This window comes from Convolutriloba macropyga, chromosome 5 (genome assembly GCF_964194025.1).
Source record: "Convolutriloba macropyga chromosome 5, txConMacr16.3, whole genome shotgun sequence".
NCBI classification, from domain to species: Eukaryota; Metazoa; Xenacoelomorpha; order Acoela; family Convolutidae; genus Convolutriloba; species Convolutriloba macropyga.
The window spans coordinates 58,734,013-58,753,374 of NC_134472.1; the positions used below are offsets into that span (position 1 = coordinate 58,734,013).

General features: G+C 36.8%; 1 protein-coding gene across 1 annotated transcript in view; it reads left to right on the plus strand.

Annotated features, from left to right (window-relative positions):
* LOC142340435 (cadherin-23-like) overlaps positions 1-19,362 on the plus strand; it is a 144,221-nt gene that overhangs the window by 67,143 nt on the left and 57,716 nt on the right. The window contains exons 9-11 of the mRNA XM_075391011.1: positions 11,391-11,567; positions 14,584-14,739; positions 18,638-18,964. Of these exons, the coding sequence (XP_075247126.1) occupies positions 11,391-11,567; positions 14,584-14,739; positions 18,638-18,964 (660 nt within the window). The remainder of the gene's footprint in view (positions 1-11,390; positions 11,568-14,583; positions 14,740-18,637; positions 18,965-19,362) is intronic.

Here is a 19,362-nt window from a genome sequence, read left to right on the forward strand (position 1 = left end):
TTAAACCTCGATTTTTATTGTTTAAACTAGTGCGTCGGCTAGTCAGTAGTTTGATCTAATGACTCCAATTTTGTCCATTGAAGTTGTCAAATGAATAAATCTGCTCTTCCTCTGAATTGGCTTGTTCTTTGCTTGTTGATTGACATCGTCGTCAAATTATTGCTGCTGTGATGTGATAAAAGGTTTAACAAAATCTCTGCACTGCATCTTTGATCTGTTGGTTCAGTGTTCTCGTTCTGTTAAGCAAATTTTACAATTTTTTGATTACAGCTCTGAGTTTCAACGAATGGATGATCCTGTCGGCATCAACGATGTTCCAGTTGTCAATTTTATGTCAGTGTGTTGCATGAAGCTTACCTTTTGTGCTGCTGAAGATAACGGTTTCCTGCTGTTGTTCGTTGTCCAATTGTTACCAGAAGATAGAAGAAACTGTGATCAATGTAAACAGACACTTTTGTGTCATCGGTGTTGCTGTAAGTGCCCTTGTTCCTAAAACTGGTGGATTGTCTTTGATGTTGACGTACTTCAATTCATTACTGTTCGTCAGATCCCCTATTTTGGCAATTCGAACTCCGATTTGGGCAATCCGGTCTCCGATGCCTCTTAAACCTCGAGTGTTACTGTTTAAACTAGTGCGTCGGTTAGTCAGCAGTTTGATCTAATGACTCCAATTTTGTCCATTGAAGTTGTCAAATGAATTAATCTACTCTTCCTCTGAAATGGCTGGTTCTTTGCTAGTTGATTGACATCGTCGTCAAATTATTGCTGCTGTGATGCGATAAAAGATTTTTAAAAAATCTCTGCACTGCATCTTTGATCTGTTGGTCCAGTGTTCTCGTTCTGTTAAGCAAATTTTTCAATTTTTTGGTTACAGCTCTGAGTTTCAACGTGTGGTTTATCCTGTCGGCATCAACGATGTTCCAGTGTTCAACTTTATGTCAGTGTGTTGCATGAAGCCTATCTTTTGTGCTGCTGAAGATAACGATTTCCTGCTGTTGTTCGTTGTCCAACTGTTGCCAGAAGATAGAAGAAACTGTGATCCATGTAACCAGACACTTTTGTGTCATCGGTGTTGCTGTAAGTGCCCTTGTTCCTAAAATTGGTGGATTGTCTTTGATGTTGACGTACTTCAATTCATTACTGTTCGTCAGATCCCCTATTTTGGCAATTCGAACTCCGATTTGGGCAATCCGGACTCCGATGTCTCTTAAACCTCGATTGTTAATGTTTAAACTAGTGCGTCGGTTAGTCAGTAGTTTGATCTAATGACTCCAATTTTGTCCATTGAAATTGTCAAATGAATAAATCTGCTCTTCCTCTGAATTGGCTTGTTCTTTGCTTGTTGATTGACATCGTCGTCAAATTATTGCTGCTGTGATGTGATAAAAGGTTTAAAAAAAATCTCTGCACTGCATCTTTGATATTTTGGTCCAGTGTTCTCGTTCTGTTAAGCAAATTTTACAATTTTTTGATTACAGCTCTGGGTTTCAACGAGTGGTTGATCCTGTCGGCATCAACGATGTTCCAGTTGTCAATTTTATGTCAGTGTGTTGCATGAAGCTTACCTTTTGTGCTGCTGAAGATAACGGTTTCCTGCTGTTGTTCGTTGTCCAATTGTTACCAGAAGATAGAAGAAACTGCGATCAATGTAAACAGACACTTTTGTGTCATCGGTGTTGCTGTAAGTGCCCTTGTTCCTAAAACTGGTGGATTGTCTTTGATGTTGACGTACTTCAATTCATTACTGTTCGTCAGATCCCCTATTTTGGCAATTCGAACTCCGATTTGGGCAATCCGGTCTCCGATGCCTCTTAAACCTCGAGTGTTACTGTTTAAACTAGTGCGTCGGTTAGTCAGCAGTTTGATCTAATGACTCCAATTTTGTCCATTGAAGTTGTCAAATGAATTAATCTACTCTTCCTCTGAAATGGCTGGTTCTTTGCTAGTTGATTGACATCGTCGTCAAATTATTGCTGCTGTGATGCTATAAAAGATTAAAAAAAATCTCTGCACTGCATCTTTGATCTATTGGTCCAGTGTTCTCGTTATGTTAAGCAAATTTTACAATTTTTTGATTACAGCTCTGAGTTTCAACGAGTGGTTGATCCTGTCGGCATCAACGATGTTCCAGTTGTCAATTTTATGTCAGTGTGTTGCATGAAGCCCAGCTTTTTTGCCGCTGAAGATAACGATTTCCTGCTGTTGTTCGTTGTCCAATTGTTGCCGGAAGATAGAAAGAACTGTGATCCATGTAACCAGACACTTTTGTGTCATCGGTGTTGCTGTAAGTGCCCTTGTTCCTAAAACTGGTGGATTGTCTTTGATGTTGACGTACTTCAACTCATTACTGTACGTCAGGTCCCCTATTTTGGCAACTTTAACTCCGATTTGGGCAATCCGGACTCCAATGCCTCTTAAACCTAGATTGTTACTGTTTAAACTAGTGCGTCGGTTAGTCAGCAGTTTGATCTAATGACTCCAATTTTGTCCATTGAAGTTGTCAAATGAATTAATCTACTCTTCCTCTGAATTGGCTGGTTCTTTGCTAGTTGATTGACATCGCCGTCAAATTATTGCTGCTGTGATGTGATAAAAGATTTAACAAAATCTCTGCACTGCATCTTTGATCTGTTGGTTCAGTGTTCTCGTTCTGTTAAGCAAATTTTACAATTTTCTGATTACAGCTCTGAGTTTCAACGAGTGGTTGATCTTGTCTGCATCAACTATGTTCCAGTTGTCAATTTTATGTCAGTGTGTTGCATGAAGCCTATCTTTTGTGCTGCGGAAGATAACGGTTTCCTGCTGTTGTTCGTTGTCCAATTGTTGCCAGAAGATAGAAGAAACTGTGATCCATGTAAACGGACACTTTTGTGTCATCGTTGTTGCAGTAAGTGCCCTTGTTGCCAAAACTGGTGGATTGTCTTTGATGTTGACGTACTTCAATTCATTACTGTTCGTCAGATCGCCTATTTTGGCAATTCGGACTCCGATTTGGGCAATCCGGACTCCGATGCCTCTTAAACCTCGATTGTTACTGTTTAAACTAGTGCGTCGGTTAGTCAGCAGTTTGATCTAATGACTCCAATTTTCTCCATTGAAGTTGTCAAATGAAATAATCTACTCTTCCTCTGAATTGGCTGGCTGTTTGCTAGTTGATTGACATCGTCGTCAAATTTTTGCTGCTGTGATGTGATAAAAGATTTTAAAAAATCTCTGCACTGCATCTTTGATCTGTTGGTCCAGTGTTCTCGTTCTGTTAAGCAAATTTTACAATTTTTTGATTACAGCTCTGAATTTCAACTAGTGGTTGATCCTGTCGGCATCAACGATGTTCCAGTTGTCAATTTTATGTCAGTGTGTTGCATGAAGCCTATCTTTTGTGCTGCTGAAGATAACGATTTCCTGCTGTTGTTCGTTGTCCAATTGTTGCCAGAAGATAGAAGAAACTGTGATCCATGTAATCAGACACTTTTGTGTCATCGATGTTGCTGTAAGTGCCCTTGTTCCTAAAACTGGTAGATTGTCTTTGATGTTGACGTACTTCAACTCATTACTGTACGTCAGATCCCCTATTTTGGCAATTCGAACTCCGATTTGGGCAATCCGGACTCCGATGCCTCTTAAACCTTGATTGTTACTGTTTAAACTAGTGCGTCGTTTAGTCAGCAGTTTGATCTAATGACTCCAATTTTGTCCATTGAAATTGTCAAATGAATTAATCTACTCTTCCTCTGAATTGGCTAGTTCTTTACTAGTTGATTGACATCGTCGTCAAATTATTGCTGCTGTGATGTGATAAAAGATTTTGAAAAATCTCTGCACTGCATCTTTGATCTGTTGGTCCAGTGTTCTCGTTCTGTTAAGCAAATTTTACAATTTTTTGATTACAGCTCTGAATTTCAACTAGTGGTTGATTCTGTTGGCATCAACGATGTTCCAGTTGTCAATTTTATGTCAGTGTGTTGCATGAAGCCTATCTTTTGTGCTGCTGAAGATAACGATTTCCTGCTGTTGTTCGTTGTCCAATTGTTGCCAGAAGATAGAAGAAACTGTGATCCATGTATTCAGACACTTTTGTGTCATCGGTGTTGCTGTAAGTGCCCTTGTTCCTAAAACTGGTGGATTGTCTTTGATGTTGACGTACTTCAACTCATTACTGTACGTCAGATCCCCTATTTTGGCAATTATAACTCCGATTTGGGCAATCCGGACTCCGATGTCTCTTAAACCTCGATTGTTACTGTTTAAACTAGTGCGTCGTTTAGTCAGCAGTTTGATCTAATGACTCCAATTTTGTTCATTGAAATTGTCAAATGAATTAATCTACTCTTCCTCTGAATTGGCTAGTTCTTTACTAGTTGATTGACATCGTCGTCAAATTATTGCTGCTGTGATGTGATAAAAGATTTTGAAAAATCTCTGCACTGCATCTTTGATCTGTTGGTCCAGTGTTCTCGTTCTGTTAAGCAAATTTTACAATTTTTTGATTACAGCTCTGAATTTCAACTAGTGGTTGATCCTGTTGGCATCAACGATGTTCCAGTTGTCAATTTTATGTCAGTGTGTTGCATGAAGCCTATCTTTTGTGCTGCTGAAGATAACGATTTCCTGCTGTTGTTCGTTGTCCAATTGTTGCCAGAAGATAGAAGAAACTGTGATCCATGTATTCAGACACTTTTGTGTCATCGGTGTTGCTGTAAGTGCCCTTGTTCCTAAAACTGGTGGATTGTCTTTGATGTTGACGTACTTCAACTCATTACTGTACGTCAGATCCCCTATTTTGGCAATTATAACTCCGATTTGGGCAATCCGGACTCCGATGTCTCTTAAACCTCGATTGTTAATGTTTAAACTAGTGCGTCGTTTAGTCAGCCGTTTGATCTAAGGATTCCAATTTTGTCCATTGAAGTTGTCAAATGAATTAATCTGCTCTTCCTCTGAATTGGCTGGTTCTTTGCTTCTTGATTGACATCGTCGTCAAATTATTGCTGCTGTGATGCGATAAAAGATTTAAAAAAATCTCTGCACTGCATCTTTGATCTGTTGGTCCAGTGTTCTCGTTCTGTTAAGAAAATTTTACAATTTTTTGATTACAGCTCTGAATGTCAACTAGTGGTTGATCCTGTCGGCATCAACGCTGTTCCAGTTGTCAATTTTATGTCAGTGTGTTGCATGAAGCCTATCTTTTGTGCTATTGAAGATAACGGTTTCCTGCTGTTGCTCGTTGTCCAATTGTTGCCAGAAGATAGAAGAAACTGTGATCCATGTAACCAAATTTTTGCTGCTGTGATGTGATAAAAGATTTTAAAAAATCTCTGCACTGCATCTTTGATCTGTTGGTCCAGTGTTCTCGTTCTGTTAAGCAAATTTTACAGTTTTTTTATTACAGCTCTGAATGTCAACTAGTGGTTGATCCTGTCGGCATCAACGATGTTCCAGTTGTCAATTTTAAGTCAGTGTGTTGCTTGAAGCCTATCTTTTGTGCTATTGAAGATAACGGTTTCCTGCTGTTGTTCGTTGTCCAATTGTTGCCAGAAGATAGAAGAAACTGTGATCCATGTGACCAAATTTTTGCTGCTGTGATGTGATAAAAGATTTAAAAAAATCTCTGCACTGCATCTTTGATCTGTTGTTCCATTGTTCTCGTTCTGTTAAGAAAATTTTACAATTTTTTGATTACAGCTCAGAGTTTCAACGAGTGGTTGATCTTGTCGGCATCAACGATGTTCCAGTTGTCAATTTTATGTCAGTGTGTTGCATGAAGCCTATCTTTTGTGCTGTTAAAGATAACGATTTCCTGCTGTTGTTCGTTGTCCAATTGTTGCCAGAAGATAGAAGAAACTGTGATCCATATAACCAGACACTTTTGTGTCATCGGTGTTGCTGTAAGTGCCCTTGTTCCTAAAACTGGTGGATTGTCTTTGATGTTGACGTACTTCAACTCATTACTGTACGTCAGATCCCCTATTTTGGCAATTTTAACTCCGATTTGGGCAATCCGGACTCCGATGCCTCTTACACCTAGATTGTTACTGTTTAAACTAGTGCGTCGGTTAGTCAGCAATTTGATCTAATGACTCCAGTTTTGTCCATTGAAGTTTTCAAATGAATTAATCTACTCTTCCTCTGAATTGGCTGGTTCTTTGCTTGTTGATTGACATCGTCGTCAAATTATTGCTGCTGAGATGTGATAAAAGATTTTAAAAAATCTCTGCACTGCATCTTTGATCTGTTGTTCCAGTGTTCTCGTTCTGTTAAGCAAATTTCTCATTTTTTTGGTTACAGCTCTGAGGTTCAACGAGTGGTTGATCTTGTCTGCATCAACGATGTTCCAGTTGTCAATTTTATGTCATTGTGTTGTATGAAGCCTATCTTTTGTGCTATTGAAGATAACGGTTTCCTGCTGTTGTTCGTTGTCCAATTGTTGCCAGAAAATAGAAGAAACTGTGATCCATGTAACCAGACACTTTTGTGTCATCGGTGTTGCTGTAAGTGCCCTTGTTCCTAAAACTGGTGGATTGTCTTTGATGTTGACGTACTTCAACTCATTACTGTACTTTAGATCCCCTATTTTGGCAATTTTAACTCCGATTTGGACCTAGATTGTTACTGTTTAAACTAGTGCGTCGGTTAGTCAGCAGTTTGATCTAATGACTCCAATTTTGTCCATTGAAGTTGTCAAATGAATTAATCTACTCTTCCTTTGAATTGGCTGGCTCTTTGCTAGTTGATTGACATCGTCGTCAAATTTTTGCTGCTGTGATGTGATAAAAGATTTAAAAAAATCACTGCACTGCATCTTTGATCTGTTGGTCCAGTGTTCTCGTTCTGTTAAGCAAATTTTACAATTCTTTGATTACAGCTCTGAATGTCAACTAGTGGTTGATCCTGTCGGCATCAACGATGTTCCAGTTGTCAATTTTATGTCAGTGTGGTGCATGAAGCCTATCTTTTGTGCTATTGAAGATAACGGTTTCCTGCTGTTGCTCGTTGTCCAATTGTTGCCAGAAGATAGAAGAAACTGTGATCCATGTAACCAAATTTTTGCTGCTGTGATGTGATAAAAGATTTAAAAAAATCTCTGCACTGCATCTTTGATCTGTTGGTCCAGTGTTCTCGTTCTGTTAAGCAAATTTTACAGTTTTTTTGTTACAGCTCTGAATGTCAACTAGTGGTTGATCCTGTCGGCATCAACGATGTTCCAGTTGTCAATTTTAAGTCAGTGTGTTGCATGAAGCCTATCTTTTGTGCTATTGAAGATAACGGTTTCCTGCTGTTGTTCGTTGTCCAATTGTTGCCAGAAGATAAAAGAAACTGTGATCCATGTAACCAGACACTTTTGTGTCATTGGTGTTGCAGTAAGTGCCCTTGTTCCCAAAACTGGTGGATTGTCTTTGATGTTGACGTACTTCAACTCATTAGTGTACGTCAGGTCCCCTATTTTGGCAATTTGAACTTCGATTTCGACAATACGGACTGCGATGTCATTTAATCCTCGATTTTTAATGTTTGAACTGGTGCGTTTGTTAGTCAGCAGTTTGATCTAATGATTCCAATTTTGTTTATTGAAGGTATCAACTGAATTAATCTATTCTTCCTCTGAATTGGTTTGTTTTTTGTTTGTTTGTTGACATCAATATCAAATGATTGCTGCTGTGATGAACGATAGAAACAATATTGGATCTTTGAACTGTTGTTCCCGTGTTCTCCTTTGGTCCGTTTTTTTATTTTGTTTGACAGCTCTGAGTTTCAACCATTATTTGATCCTGTAGGGATCAAGGAGGTTCCGGTCAATTTTATTTCTGTGTGCTGCATGAAGCCTATCTTTTGAACCATTGAAGAAAACGTTGTCAGCTGTTGTTCGTTTTCAAGAAGATAGAGAAAACTGTGGTCACTGTAACCAGATACTTTCGTGTCATCTGTGTTGCTGTTAGTGCCCTTGTTCCTAAAACTGGTGGATTGTCTTTGATGTTGACGTACTTCAATTCATTACTGTTCGTCAGATCCCCTATTTTGGCAATTTTAACTCCGATTTGGGCAATCCGGACTCCGATGCCTCTTACACCTAGATTGTTACTGTTTAAACTAGTGCGTCGGTTAGTCAGCAATTTGATCTGATGATTCCCATTATGTCCATTAAAGGTGTCAGCTGAATTAATCGACTCTTCCTCTGAATTGGCTTGTTCTTTGCTGGTTGATCATCGTCAATTGTTTGCTGCTGTGATGTGATAAAAGATGAAAAAATTCTCTGCATCTTTGATCTGTTGATATCGTGTTCTCGTTCTGTTCAGCTAATTTTACAATTTCATGGTTACAGCTCTGGTTGTTGATCCTGTTGGCATCAACGACGTTCCAGTCGTCAGTTTTATGTCAGTGTGTTGCATGAAGTCTATAAATTGTGCTGGTGAAGAAAACGGTTTCTTGCTGTTGTTCCTTGACCAATTTTTGCCAGAAAAAAAGAAAATGTGGTCCCTGTAACCAAATAACTCTGATTTGTTATAAGTCCCCTGGTTCCTAGAACTCGCGGATTGTCTTTGCTGTCGACGTGCTTCCCTCCTTAGTGCACGTCAGTTCCATTATCTCGGCAGTTTGTTCTCCGATTTCGTCAATGCCTATTACGATGTCGCTTTATATTCGATTGTTTTCATTCATCTTGCTGCCTAAAATTAAGCGTGTAGTTCAATCAGGGAACTGTTGTTTGACGTAACGGTGCTACTCTGGTTTTTTTCCTATCAGAAAACGAAGTGATACCAGGTTGTCCTGATATATTCTACTGCTGCTTTAGCCTCCAATGAAGTTTTGCAGAAATTGTGGATTTTCTGAGCATCCCAATGCGCTGTTCCACCTACCAACCTTTTTACCCCCACTTCACCTAACAGTTTCGTTTCCTGTACACATTCCTTGGTGATATTTCCGTTGTTCCTACTGATGGCTTCGTCGCAGTTGGGTCCTTGTTTCTACAGTTCTTGCCGTTGAATAGTGGTTCGGATGAGGAAAGGAGATGTAATTCCCAATGGATCATAGAAATTTGCCAAAGGAGACAAAAACTTTGAGTCCATGTCTTCCTATCCAAGTTGTTTATTAACTCTATAAAATCAACATTGTTGATTTTATCGATGTATTCAGTTGTCATTTTATTTGTAATTAAAATAGATTAAAGTGTTGTTGTCAATTTCTCTGCGCACTAACGCTAGGAATTCAGCTTTTGTTAACAGAACCCTCGAAGACAATGGCTTCTTCTACGAATGAAACCTTTTATCAGCGTTAGGGATAAAAACGGAAACGCCATGGGAACATCGAAACTATAATCTGAGATGGTGGGCAATTCTCTTCTCTCTAGAGAAATTCAGCAATGAGGCAAGTGCAACAAAAAGTGTAACTTAAACACCAAGTCACAATGTTGATTTTATAAATGTAATCCATTTGTTAGGGAATGGATTCTTTTTATCGGTAGCGAAATAAGATTTGTAACTCAAGGCTCACGAAACGTCTGCACTAATACCAAGGAACAACAGTGGGTAACGGGTACCGCGGTTGTAAAGTGACAAGTTGCCTTTCAGTAAAGAATTAAAATGAATAAAAGTGTTTTGCGACGACGATTTCAACAGCCAAGAATAGCAGACTTCAACCAATGGCTTAAAACAATAATCGAGGCACATCGACTCTGAAAACATCAAGGAACAGCCAGCAACACACAACAGGATATTTTTTTGTCACATTGAAGCAGACAATTCAATCAAAAACCAACACATTCGAACAGCCAACAACAACAACTGACTCATACATCAACAACATTCGCATCAGAGCATCAACAACAGCATCAGCAACCAATACAACCAGCTGATCAGAACACAACTGTTTCAAACCACATGAGGAAGCAACAACAGCAGCAAAATTCTGCTTTGTGTCGTCAACGAAGCCATTCAAGAAATAGCAGCGGGAATAAGGACAACAGATGAAAGGCTGCAGACGGTTCATCAGTTGAACCTCTGCAGAAACTGTTTGGAAGCACATAGTCGAGCACGCAAAAGTCCCTCAAACTCCACTTGCAGTGAGCGAGGATGCGAGCAACGGCACAATATTATTCTAAATGGTGACATGAGCAAAAAAAATGGACAAACAGGGCACGATTTAGCCAATAAACGCTCAACTGAGGAATTTATTATCAACAGCGAAGAGACAAATTCAACAATAGGGATGACAAAGCCAACCAGGTTTCTCTACGTTATGCCTCTTGTTTTACATTACAAGGAGTTTGAAGTTCCAACAAACGCCTGCACAACACTAACGCCTTGAGAATATTACTCTGAAAAACAGCACCTTCAAAAAGAGACAAATCAACAACTTGTTTTTGAATTATCAGACGGAACAGACACAAAGACAGGTTACACAACATCAGCAGAATTTTCAAATTTGGAATAATGCGAAGGCTAAAACCTCAAACAGTTATATGTTGTGGAGAACATCAATCTCCCAAAAATTGAAGGAGCAACCGGGAGAGATTGTCAGAAATTTTGATGATCTCACAAACTTCAATATGCTAACTCTGGATACCCTGCAAGTCGCAATATCGGCTGGACAGGACAACAGATCTTCTATTTCAGCAATCAAAGTGGATTAAGTACCATCTTCGGCACCAAGCGCAATTCTTTTAGAACTTGGGTAGTCTATGTCTGGACCTCATACAGTTTTGGAGGACGGCAAAACGCAACTTCGTTCAATCAATCATACTGCTTTCTTCTGCAGCAATTGCTTCGAACAAAACGACGTCCTTAACGAAGACAGATCTCCTTTGTGGAAATCACAGACAATACCTTTGGAGTTGGAATGAAAGTTGACTAATCCGTAGGTACTGTTAGCCAACAAAATACTCTTAGGCTATTTTTGTTGTTCCCCGACTGTTTTTGACTCTTTGCGGCTGTTGTGGAGTTTTCAGGCCATTTTTGAGTAAAAATTTGGAATTGGCGCCAGTTTTCTAAGTTAAAAAAAATCAGATTTAGCGCATATCTGGCCATTATGAAATCAGAATTGGCGCAAATCTGGTAATTAAAGAATCAGATTTGGACCAGAATGGGACCGGTCTCACCATCAGAAAATCAGGATGAACGCACGTCTGACCAGTCAAAAAAGTGACAGGAATCGGTCTATGATTCAGTAACGATGAAGCTTTGCTTTTACACTGGCCCGGTACTGAAAGACGTTTGGAGTTAGGTACGGGTAGATAAACCGCGTTGTTTAACACCGTTTCGTGTTGCCTTTTTTTCAACGCAGCTTCAATCTTGACCCTTCATGTTCCAAGTCAGTGAAAGACAATAGATTTTTACATTTTCTGGTGTCAAAGTTAGCTCTCGTTTGAGATTCGTCAAGCAAACTTAGTACTTTGTTTCTAGGAAGAGAAAACTTTGAGCGTGAGCATTGTGGACACACAAGAGTTTGTTGCCTCCAATTATGTGTCTGTGGACCCAGTAGACTTACCAGTTTCTGCATTGGAATGGGGCGACGTTGCACTCAAAGTGAAGGACGTCGCTTACTTCGACTACGAAGTCAACAAGGAACTCACAATATCGGTCAGTTGAAAGCCTGTCTTCATTGTTTGATCTCAGCGCTGGGAGACAACAACTCTTATATTTTAAAGATGCTCATTACGATCGGGTTTCGTTTAACGGCTGGGTGCTACTCTAAGCTGTCATTTTCCTGGTCCTGGAGCATTTGGACTCTGCATTGGATAATTTGACATCTTAAAGGATCTTTGATCATCACCACTAAATTTAGGCTCTGTTTCACTTGTAGTGGAATGACTGTTTACCTAGGAGTCAATAATAATTCAATAAAAATGAATGAGTTCTGTTACAAGCCGTATTTTGACTTTCCATTCAAAGTTCAAGACTTTTTGTACACAACCTCATAAAAGAGTGTTCAAGAAAAGTCGGCAAAGTTGTCTATTAGATTCCCTTATCAATATTGCTTTTCTAAGCAATGTGACTATTGTGTTTGATGAATTTAAAGGCACCAACTTCAATGAATAAAAACATAAAATTGTGAGTTTTTGTCATGTTTTGACGCGGTTTAATGTGTTCCTCTTCGTTTAGAGATCAAAAAGGCTTTTTGAGTTGGTTCTATTAATTTTCTAACATAAACCGACTAGAAATTTCAGCGTAACAGTAGGAACCATTATAACCTAATTTGCGGCTATTTAAAAAAGAGGATTCTTGTGCTAAAATTTTTTACTTCGATAATGTGCTGTTTCAATGAAAAAAGCCTCGGTTTGATTACCAGGTTTGTAAAAACATAAAAATTATTATAATATCATTGAAATTATTCCATAAAGTTTCAGGAGCTGAATTTTTTTAAACTTAATTTGCCCTTTGGTTTATGGCCACCAAAAGATTTAAACCGGTTTCAATTAAAATAGCTATAATATAAATAAGTAACTTTGTGCTAAATTAGATAAATTTTTAGCGAATTTTCAATTACATTTGAAACTGCATGAGCTCCTTTAGGAAAGAGCAACTTAAATAAAGAGTTTCCTGAATGTGCGTTTGCGCATAATGTTTTGATATCGGTCATTCGCGTTCTTGGTAGGTTCTATACAACGGATTTTGAAACTACTGAACGAAAACCTCAATTAGTCATGATCTCGAACTTCCAATTTGCTGACCGTATCAATGTCAAGCAAAATAATTTAAAAACTTTTTTGAATTTAGATAAAAACTAAATTAAACTGCGTCAAACATTCAACTAGTTCTGCAGGGCTTGACTAATTTTAAAAACCTAATTTGCGGCAATTTAGAAAAAGACGTTTCTTGCGCTAAAATGTTTTACTTCGATAATGCCCTATTTCAATGAAAAAAATGATTTGATTAACAGGTTTATGAAAACACAAAAATTATTAGATTATCATGCAACTTGTTCCATAGAAGCTGAAAAATTTTTTTACCTCAAGTTGCTCTCTGGCTTAAATAAAATAGCTATGATGAACAATCAAATGTAGAACTGTTTTCTAATAACTTAATACAACATTATCTAGTAATTTCAAAACTTATTTTTGTGCTAAATTAGATAAACTGTTCAGCGATTTTTCAATTAAATTTGAAACCGCATGAGCTCCTTTAGAAAAGAACAACTCAAATAAAGAGTTTCCGGAATCTGCGCATAAATGTTCTATACAAACAAATTCGAAACTACTGAACGAAAACCTCAATTAGTCTTGATCTTGAACTTGAAATTGGCTGACCGTAATAGTGTCAACCAAAATGATTTAGGAACTTTTTGAATTAAGATAAAAACTAAATTAAACAGCGTCAAACATTCAACTAGTTTTGTATGGCTTCGTAACTTTTAAATACAAACTTTTAGTGATTTTTATGTATTATCAGCATGATATCAAAAACTCTCCAGGCTTCACTATCTGCAAAAATTTCTAGCAACGAAAGACTTGAACCAACAGAATCGTGAATTGAGAACCAACCAAAAACTAAGTCGAGTGAAAGCCTTCATCTAACCATGGGACCTCTCAGCATTGAGATTAAGGGATAAGAGAGCGAAAAGTACCACATTTGCTGGCAATATAAAACTATATTTATTATTAAAATAAATTTTATAGCAATGAGGCCACGAGAAACCGTAACCTATCGATCTGAAATTTCGAATATCTTAGCTTAGGTCTTATTAGAGAACCAAAGAGAGCAACCTGTCATTATTGAGGATAAGTATTACGACAAAAAACAAAAACGGGCAAAAATTCACAAATTCGCAGCGTTTTGTAAAAAGCAGTTATAAAAGCTTAAGAATATTAAGCTATCAACTCGAAAAATTTTACAGGCTTGTTTATCTTTCCACTGGAACTTATTAACAACATGACTATTTGATAAAAAATTAAAACCGTCAGTTTTTTTGCCATTATAGCTCCATCCAAACAAAACTCTAGCCTCCAATATGCTGTGTACGATTATCGGGGGGCTCTACGTTAAAAAACCGGTAAGCTGAGGCTATAATGAAAAAAAAACAAATGAACCGAAAACAGTCCGACTCAAAAATTCACATATAATTTCCATAAGCACATATTTTAATAGCATAAATAGCATATGCTATCCACTAGAAATCTTAAATATGTTGTTTAAATGTCTCTCTAAAAATTAATGATTTTTCTCCCTAATGAAATTGTGATACAACAACAAAGAGAACAATAAATACAGGTGAATCCAAAAAATGCAAAAATTTTTTTAAAACGATAAGCTCTAACGATATAAAAACTACCAGATGCCCGTTGACGGTTTCAAACAAGTGTAATTATTCATCATTATTGTTCAAATATCACTCCTTGTAGCGTTCACGAAAAAAGAACAGAAAAACATCGTGAATAATAGTCAAAAGTGGTGAACATGAAAAAAAAAATTGCACAGAACATCAGAAATTTCAACAATTTTTTAAAAAGATTTTTAAATAGTCAGATTAACTATTGCAATAAAATTCTATCGGCTTTGGAAAACGAAACCAACAAAATGTTGCACACAAAATTATTCCTGCAAATGAGTTTGCTTCTTATATGAGTTCGCTCAATCACCAACACTTGTGTACTTTTAGCTGCAAGTGACAGATGGAGGTGGTGCTCCGGCGTTCACTACTGTCGATATTACAATATTAGATGCCAATGACAATGCCCCGCTGTTTGAGCAGGAATCGTTCCAGGTGTCACTAATGGAGAACTTGACTGTCGGCTCAACCGTGTTTGAAATGAAGGCAAGCTGCACCCTGTTTGTTATTAATAGCTTCGAATCCATTGCTGATGATGTCATTGAAGTCATTATTGTTCCGACCCCACTTGTGGGGGGAGGAACTATATACTCAAATGGGTTTTTTTTTGTTCCGTGAATTTTGGCCGACCGATATATTCATCGTAGAGAAATGTGCGTGGTATCATTAAAAAGCTCGTCCGGCGTAGAATTCGAAATTAAAAAGATTTTTTTGAATTTCGTTTTTTTTCGAGGAGTTATCGAGGTTTAAAATTTCATTGATATTCATAACACTGGATATTTGGTTCACTTTTGTTCACTTTTACCGTAATTTTCGTTCGAATTAACGTTTTTTCTACGAAAAATTTAATTCAAAACTAGATTTCACGCCAAAAAGTAAATCAATTTTAGGTTTTTAATAGACGAAAGGAGATAATAAAGACTAGTTCTAGTCTTAGAGGGAAGTTTATTATATAAAAAAAATTCGATTTAGGTTTGGGAGCTCTTTTTTTAAGAAAATTTTGCAATTTTTTTGTTTTTTGAAGTCACCTAGAGACTACTAGACACTTTTAATATCGAAGTTCCGTTAATGACAAACCTCTTTTACGATCAAATGAAGCCCAATGAACAAAAAATTTGTTTCAAAGGGATCGCTCATGTTTTTTTTTGGACTCGTATCTCAAATTTCGTAATTTCAAATGAAATTTTGATTTATTTTTTGAGGTTTTACTAAAGTTTTATAATCCTACGGCATAAACTCTTTGACTAAAGGTGCAATAGATTTGCTAATGAGCATTAAGTGAACCTATCTAGTGCTATGAGTGGACAGCTAATGGTTGTTAAGACTTTGAAAATAAATTCATAGTAAATCATAAACTTATTTTTGTGAACGGTAAGTTCGTCTCAGTAAAAACAGGATTGAACTCCTTCATGCCACTGCAACATAAGTTAGTCTCATTGGCATCTTTATCGAATAACTATTGGTTATACGTCTTCAATGCCACAAGATTTCAAATTTTTTTTAAAATTTTTTGGACATTTCGTTTTATTGGTTCATTTTGAAATCTTATCACGTCATCCTAATATTGATGGCTACATCTTCCTTTAGTGAAGACGTCCAAAAGATCATAGATAAAACTTTCTGAGAAAAAAAATATGGTTTAAATGGCTTCAACACTTTCTTCCATTTTTCTAAAGAAATTTTGGTTTTTGCCTGTATTTGTTGTTTTTTTTTCATAGTCATAAGACATATTGTGATGTCTTATTGATTACCTCGGCATCATTAACATCCTTGAATTCACATCGTGGCATAGCTGAGCGTATTCATTGAATTCCTATGAAAGCTTTTGAGTTTAATGGCTGTTAAAACTTTAAAAATATTTTTTAATTTTTTTTGAACATAAATCAATCTTATGCTTATTTTCGTGGATTGTAAGTCAGTCTCGGTAATGACAGAACCGCTTTTTTTCTACATCAGCAACAATTTTTCTAGTTAGCAGTTTTGTCTTCTAACTATTGGTTTTTTTTTTACTTCGGTGCACGAGTTTTCATAATTTTTATAATATTTTTGGATTTTATTTTAGTAATTTTGGTTCCTTTTGAAATCGTATTACATTATCCTAATATTGATAGCTCCCATTGGCTTAGTGAAGACGTTCAATGGATCGTTGAAAAAGTTTTCAGAGAAACAAGCTTATGGTTTAAATAGCTTCGACACTTTCTTCTCTCAATTTTCTACCGAACTTTTGGATTTTGCCTGTTTTTGTTGTTGTTTTCATAGTCAATGACTTGTTGTAAGGTCTTATTGATAAATTTTGAATAACAAAGATCCCAGTCGTCACATCATCTAGGCATAATTTAGCGTATTAAAAGCCTTCCGTTGAAAGCTATAGAATTTTTTTACTTTGATACTATGGGTTTTCTCAAAAATTTCGTGGTTTTGATGTATTTTTTTTTGCCATACGACTTATTGTGATGAGTTATTGATGTCACATGAATGAAACCTATGATTGCTATTTCATCGAGGCAGAATTTAGTGTGTTTAAGTAACTTAAAATGTAGCATTTTTTTTAAATTCAAACATCTATTTTTGTTATCTGTTCATTTGGTTGACAATTAAGTCAAAAATGTAGATGAGCTCGGATCGAAACATCATGTGCGAACGCACATTAACGAGCCGCCTTGTTGATATCTTCTTGTTTTTTTCAATGTTTTTTTGGGGGGGGGGTATTGTGATTTGTTTTTAATGGGCTAATTGACTTTTCACATACGAAAGTCAAATGGTGCATGTGAAAAGAAATCTTTTTGTTCTTGCTGAACGAAAGTTACGAGTAGAGAGTGTAGAGACTTGTGGTTGTCCATACAGGTGATGAATGAAAGGTGAGAAGTACGGCGTGGGTAAAAAGATCTCGTTAACCAATTGAAGAGCTTTGATCACTCGCGGCTTTTTCGAAAGTATTTTTTAACTTCATCTCAAGTCCCATTTTTTCTCTAAAGTATTGCTTCATCAAGGCTCTTCTGTGGAGAATTTTTGACCTTTCTCTTTTTTTAATCAGACTTCAGGGTGCATTTGGAGAATTTTTTAGACTTTTTATATTTTTTCGCAGTTTTTGATAATTTGTAGAATTTAAGTTAGTTGCTCTTTTCATTTAGTTGTTACTATCTCCATGTAGTCGATTGGCAGAGTTTTTACTGAGCTGCAGAGCTGACAGAATATAAAAAGTAAGTTAAAAAATTTTCATATTTTGATTTTCGTACCCGCTTTTCTTTGAGTTGCTCGTTTTTCTTTGACTTAATTACTTTAACGACGAAAGCGCTCATGTAAAGAAATAGACGAGTCCGCAGATTTTTTAAAATTTCTTTCCATATTCCTTTTAGGGTACATTTATCAGTCAGCTGTCGATTTTGTGACCAATTTAACGCTACTGCAACTTAATTTCACGCGCAACGTCATTTGCTATGCTCTCGAAATGCTTTTGCAGTTGGATTTCTGATAGTTATTTTATCATAAGTGACTTACCTGTTTTAACAATAGGCTGATATTTGTTTTTTATAACAAACTCCAATTGGAGCTAATTGTATTGCAGCCTAAGCTACGCTTTCCTAATAAGGCTCTACTTCTATAAATTTTGAGCAGTTTTATGAGTTTATAAGAAATCCAATGGTTGTTGAGGGTTTTTTTTAAGCGAACCTAGTCAGCCCCTCAATCGGCTAATATTTATGCTCCTCGGTTCACTTTACTTTCTGTTGAGTTTTTCTATTTACGCAATTCGCATAGATATTTCACGTGTGACAGTGACTTAGTTCACTCACTGATTTGACTGAGTGAAGTTAAGAAATCGTTCAAGAAAGTTGTGTTTTCTCCCGTGAATATCATCATGGTAAAAGAGCCAAATCAAATGAGATAGGATAAAATCATAAAGCCGGCCCAGTCATGCAAAGAAACTGTATTAGATTTTTACTGTTTATTTTTAGACAGTATGAATTAATGTATTAGTTTTAACCTAAATTACTTTCAGTATGGGAACGAAATTAATCGAAATCATCATCGTAACCAACGCTGCGCACCAGTTATATCAACAATGAGATTTTCGTTTGTTTTTTGTCGGGGTCATTTTCCGGTTACCTATCGGCTATATTTCTTTTTCCGTTATTCATTGTCATTCCTTATGAAAAGCTGCAACTTTTATGAAAAAGTTGAAACGTAATCAATTTTAGCGCAGACATCAGGTAATGGTTCTAATCGTTTCAGAAATGAGCAAGACAGTTGTTTTTGAATGACTAATAGTTTCAGGTTTTTGGGAAGTGTTTCCGGTGTCTTCCTTTCTGGTTTAGTTCGTGATGCAATGGATGGAATAAAAAAATATCTTTAGTTGATCTGTAACTTGGTTGAATGTGTGTTACAGGCAACTGACGTTGATACTGAATCCACGCTCTCGTACAGTTTCTCCTGCTCTTCTCAAACTCCTCAACAACAGTCACCCGACTGTCCTTTTGGTATCCTGAATATCAACCAAACTGGAATCATATCTCTCCAGTCCCAATCTAGCTTTGACTACGAGAGTGTGACGTCATACGTGTTGGATGTACAAGTTACCGACGGTAGCCACATTACCGATACCACATTGACAGTGCTCATTTTAGATGTGAATGACAATGAGCCAGAGTTTGACAAGGAGGAATATTATGCGACAGTTGAAGAGAATGTGAATTTTTTCACTGTACAACTTCAAGTAAGTTCAAGTTTTTGCGGTACAAGCTAAAAACTTTATAGAACGAGTCTCGCAGATCTCATCGGAACCTTTCAAAATCATCGGAAATTGTTACATGATTCGAATAAAAGAATAAAGACATTTGATTTGTTTTAGCTATGGGCAAATTTCAGGTCACTTAACCAGGTCTTTTGTCCTCTCTATGCTTAATGTTATATCCACATATAAAATAAAAGTCGGTCTTGATTTTCTTTTGAGGTAGAAATTAATTTTTCTTCTTTCTTGGTTTCAAAGCAAAAATCCACATTAAACTAAAAAGCATTGATAAAAATCACAAAAGTGATGGACTCAAAACGTCAAAATTCGATCTGATAAAAACTGGATTTCATGAGCGAAGTGGGAATTTGTTTCCTGGAATG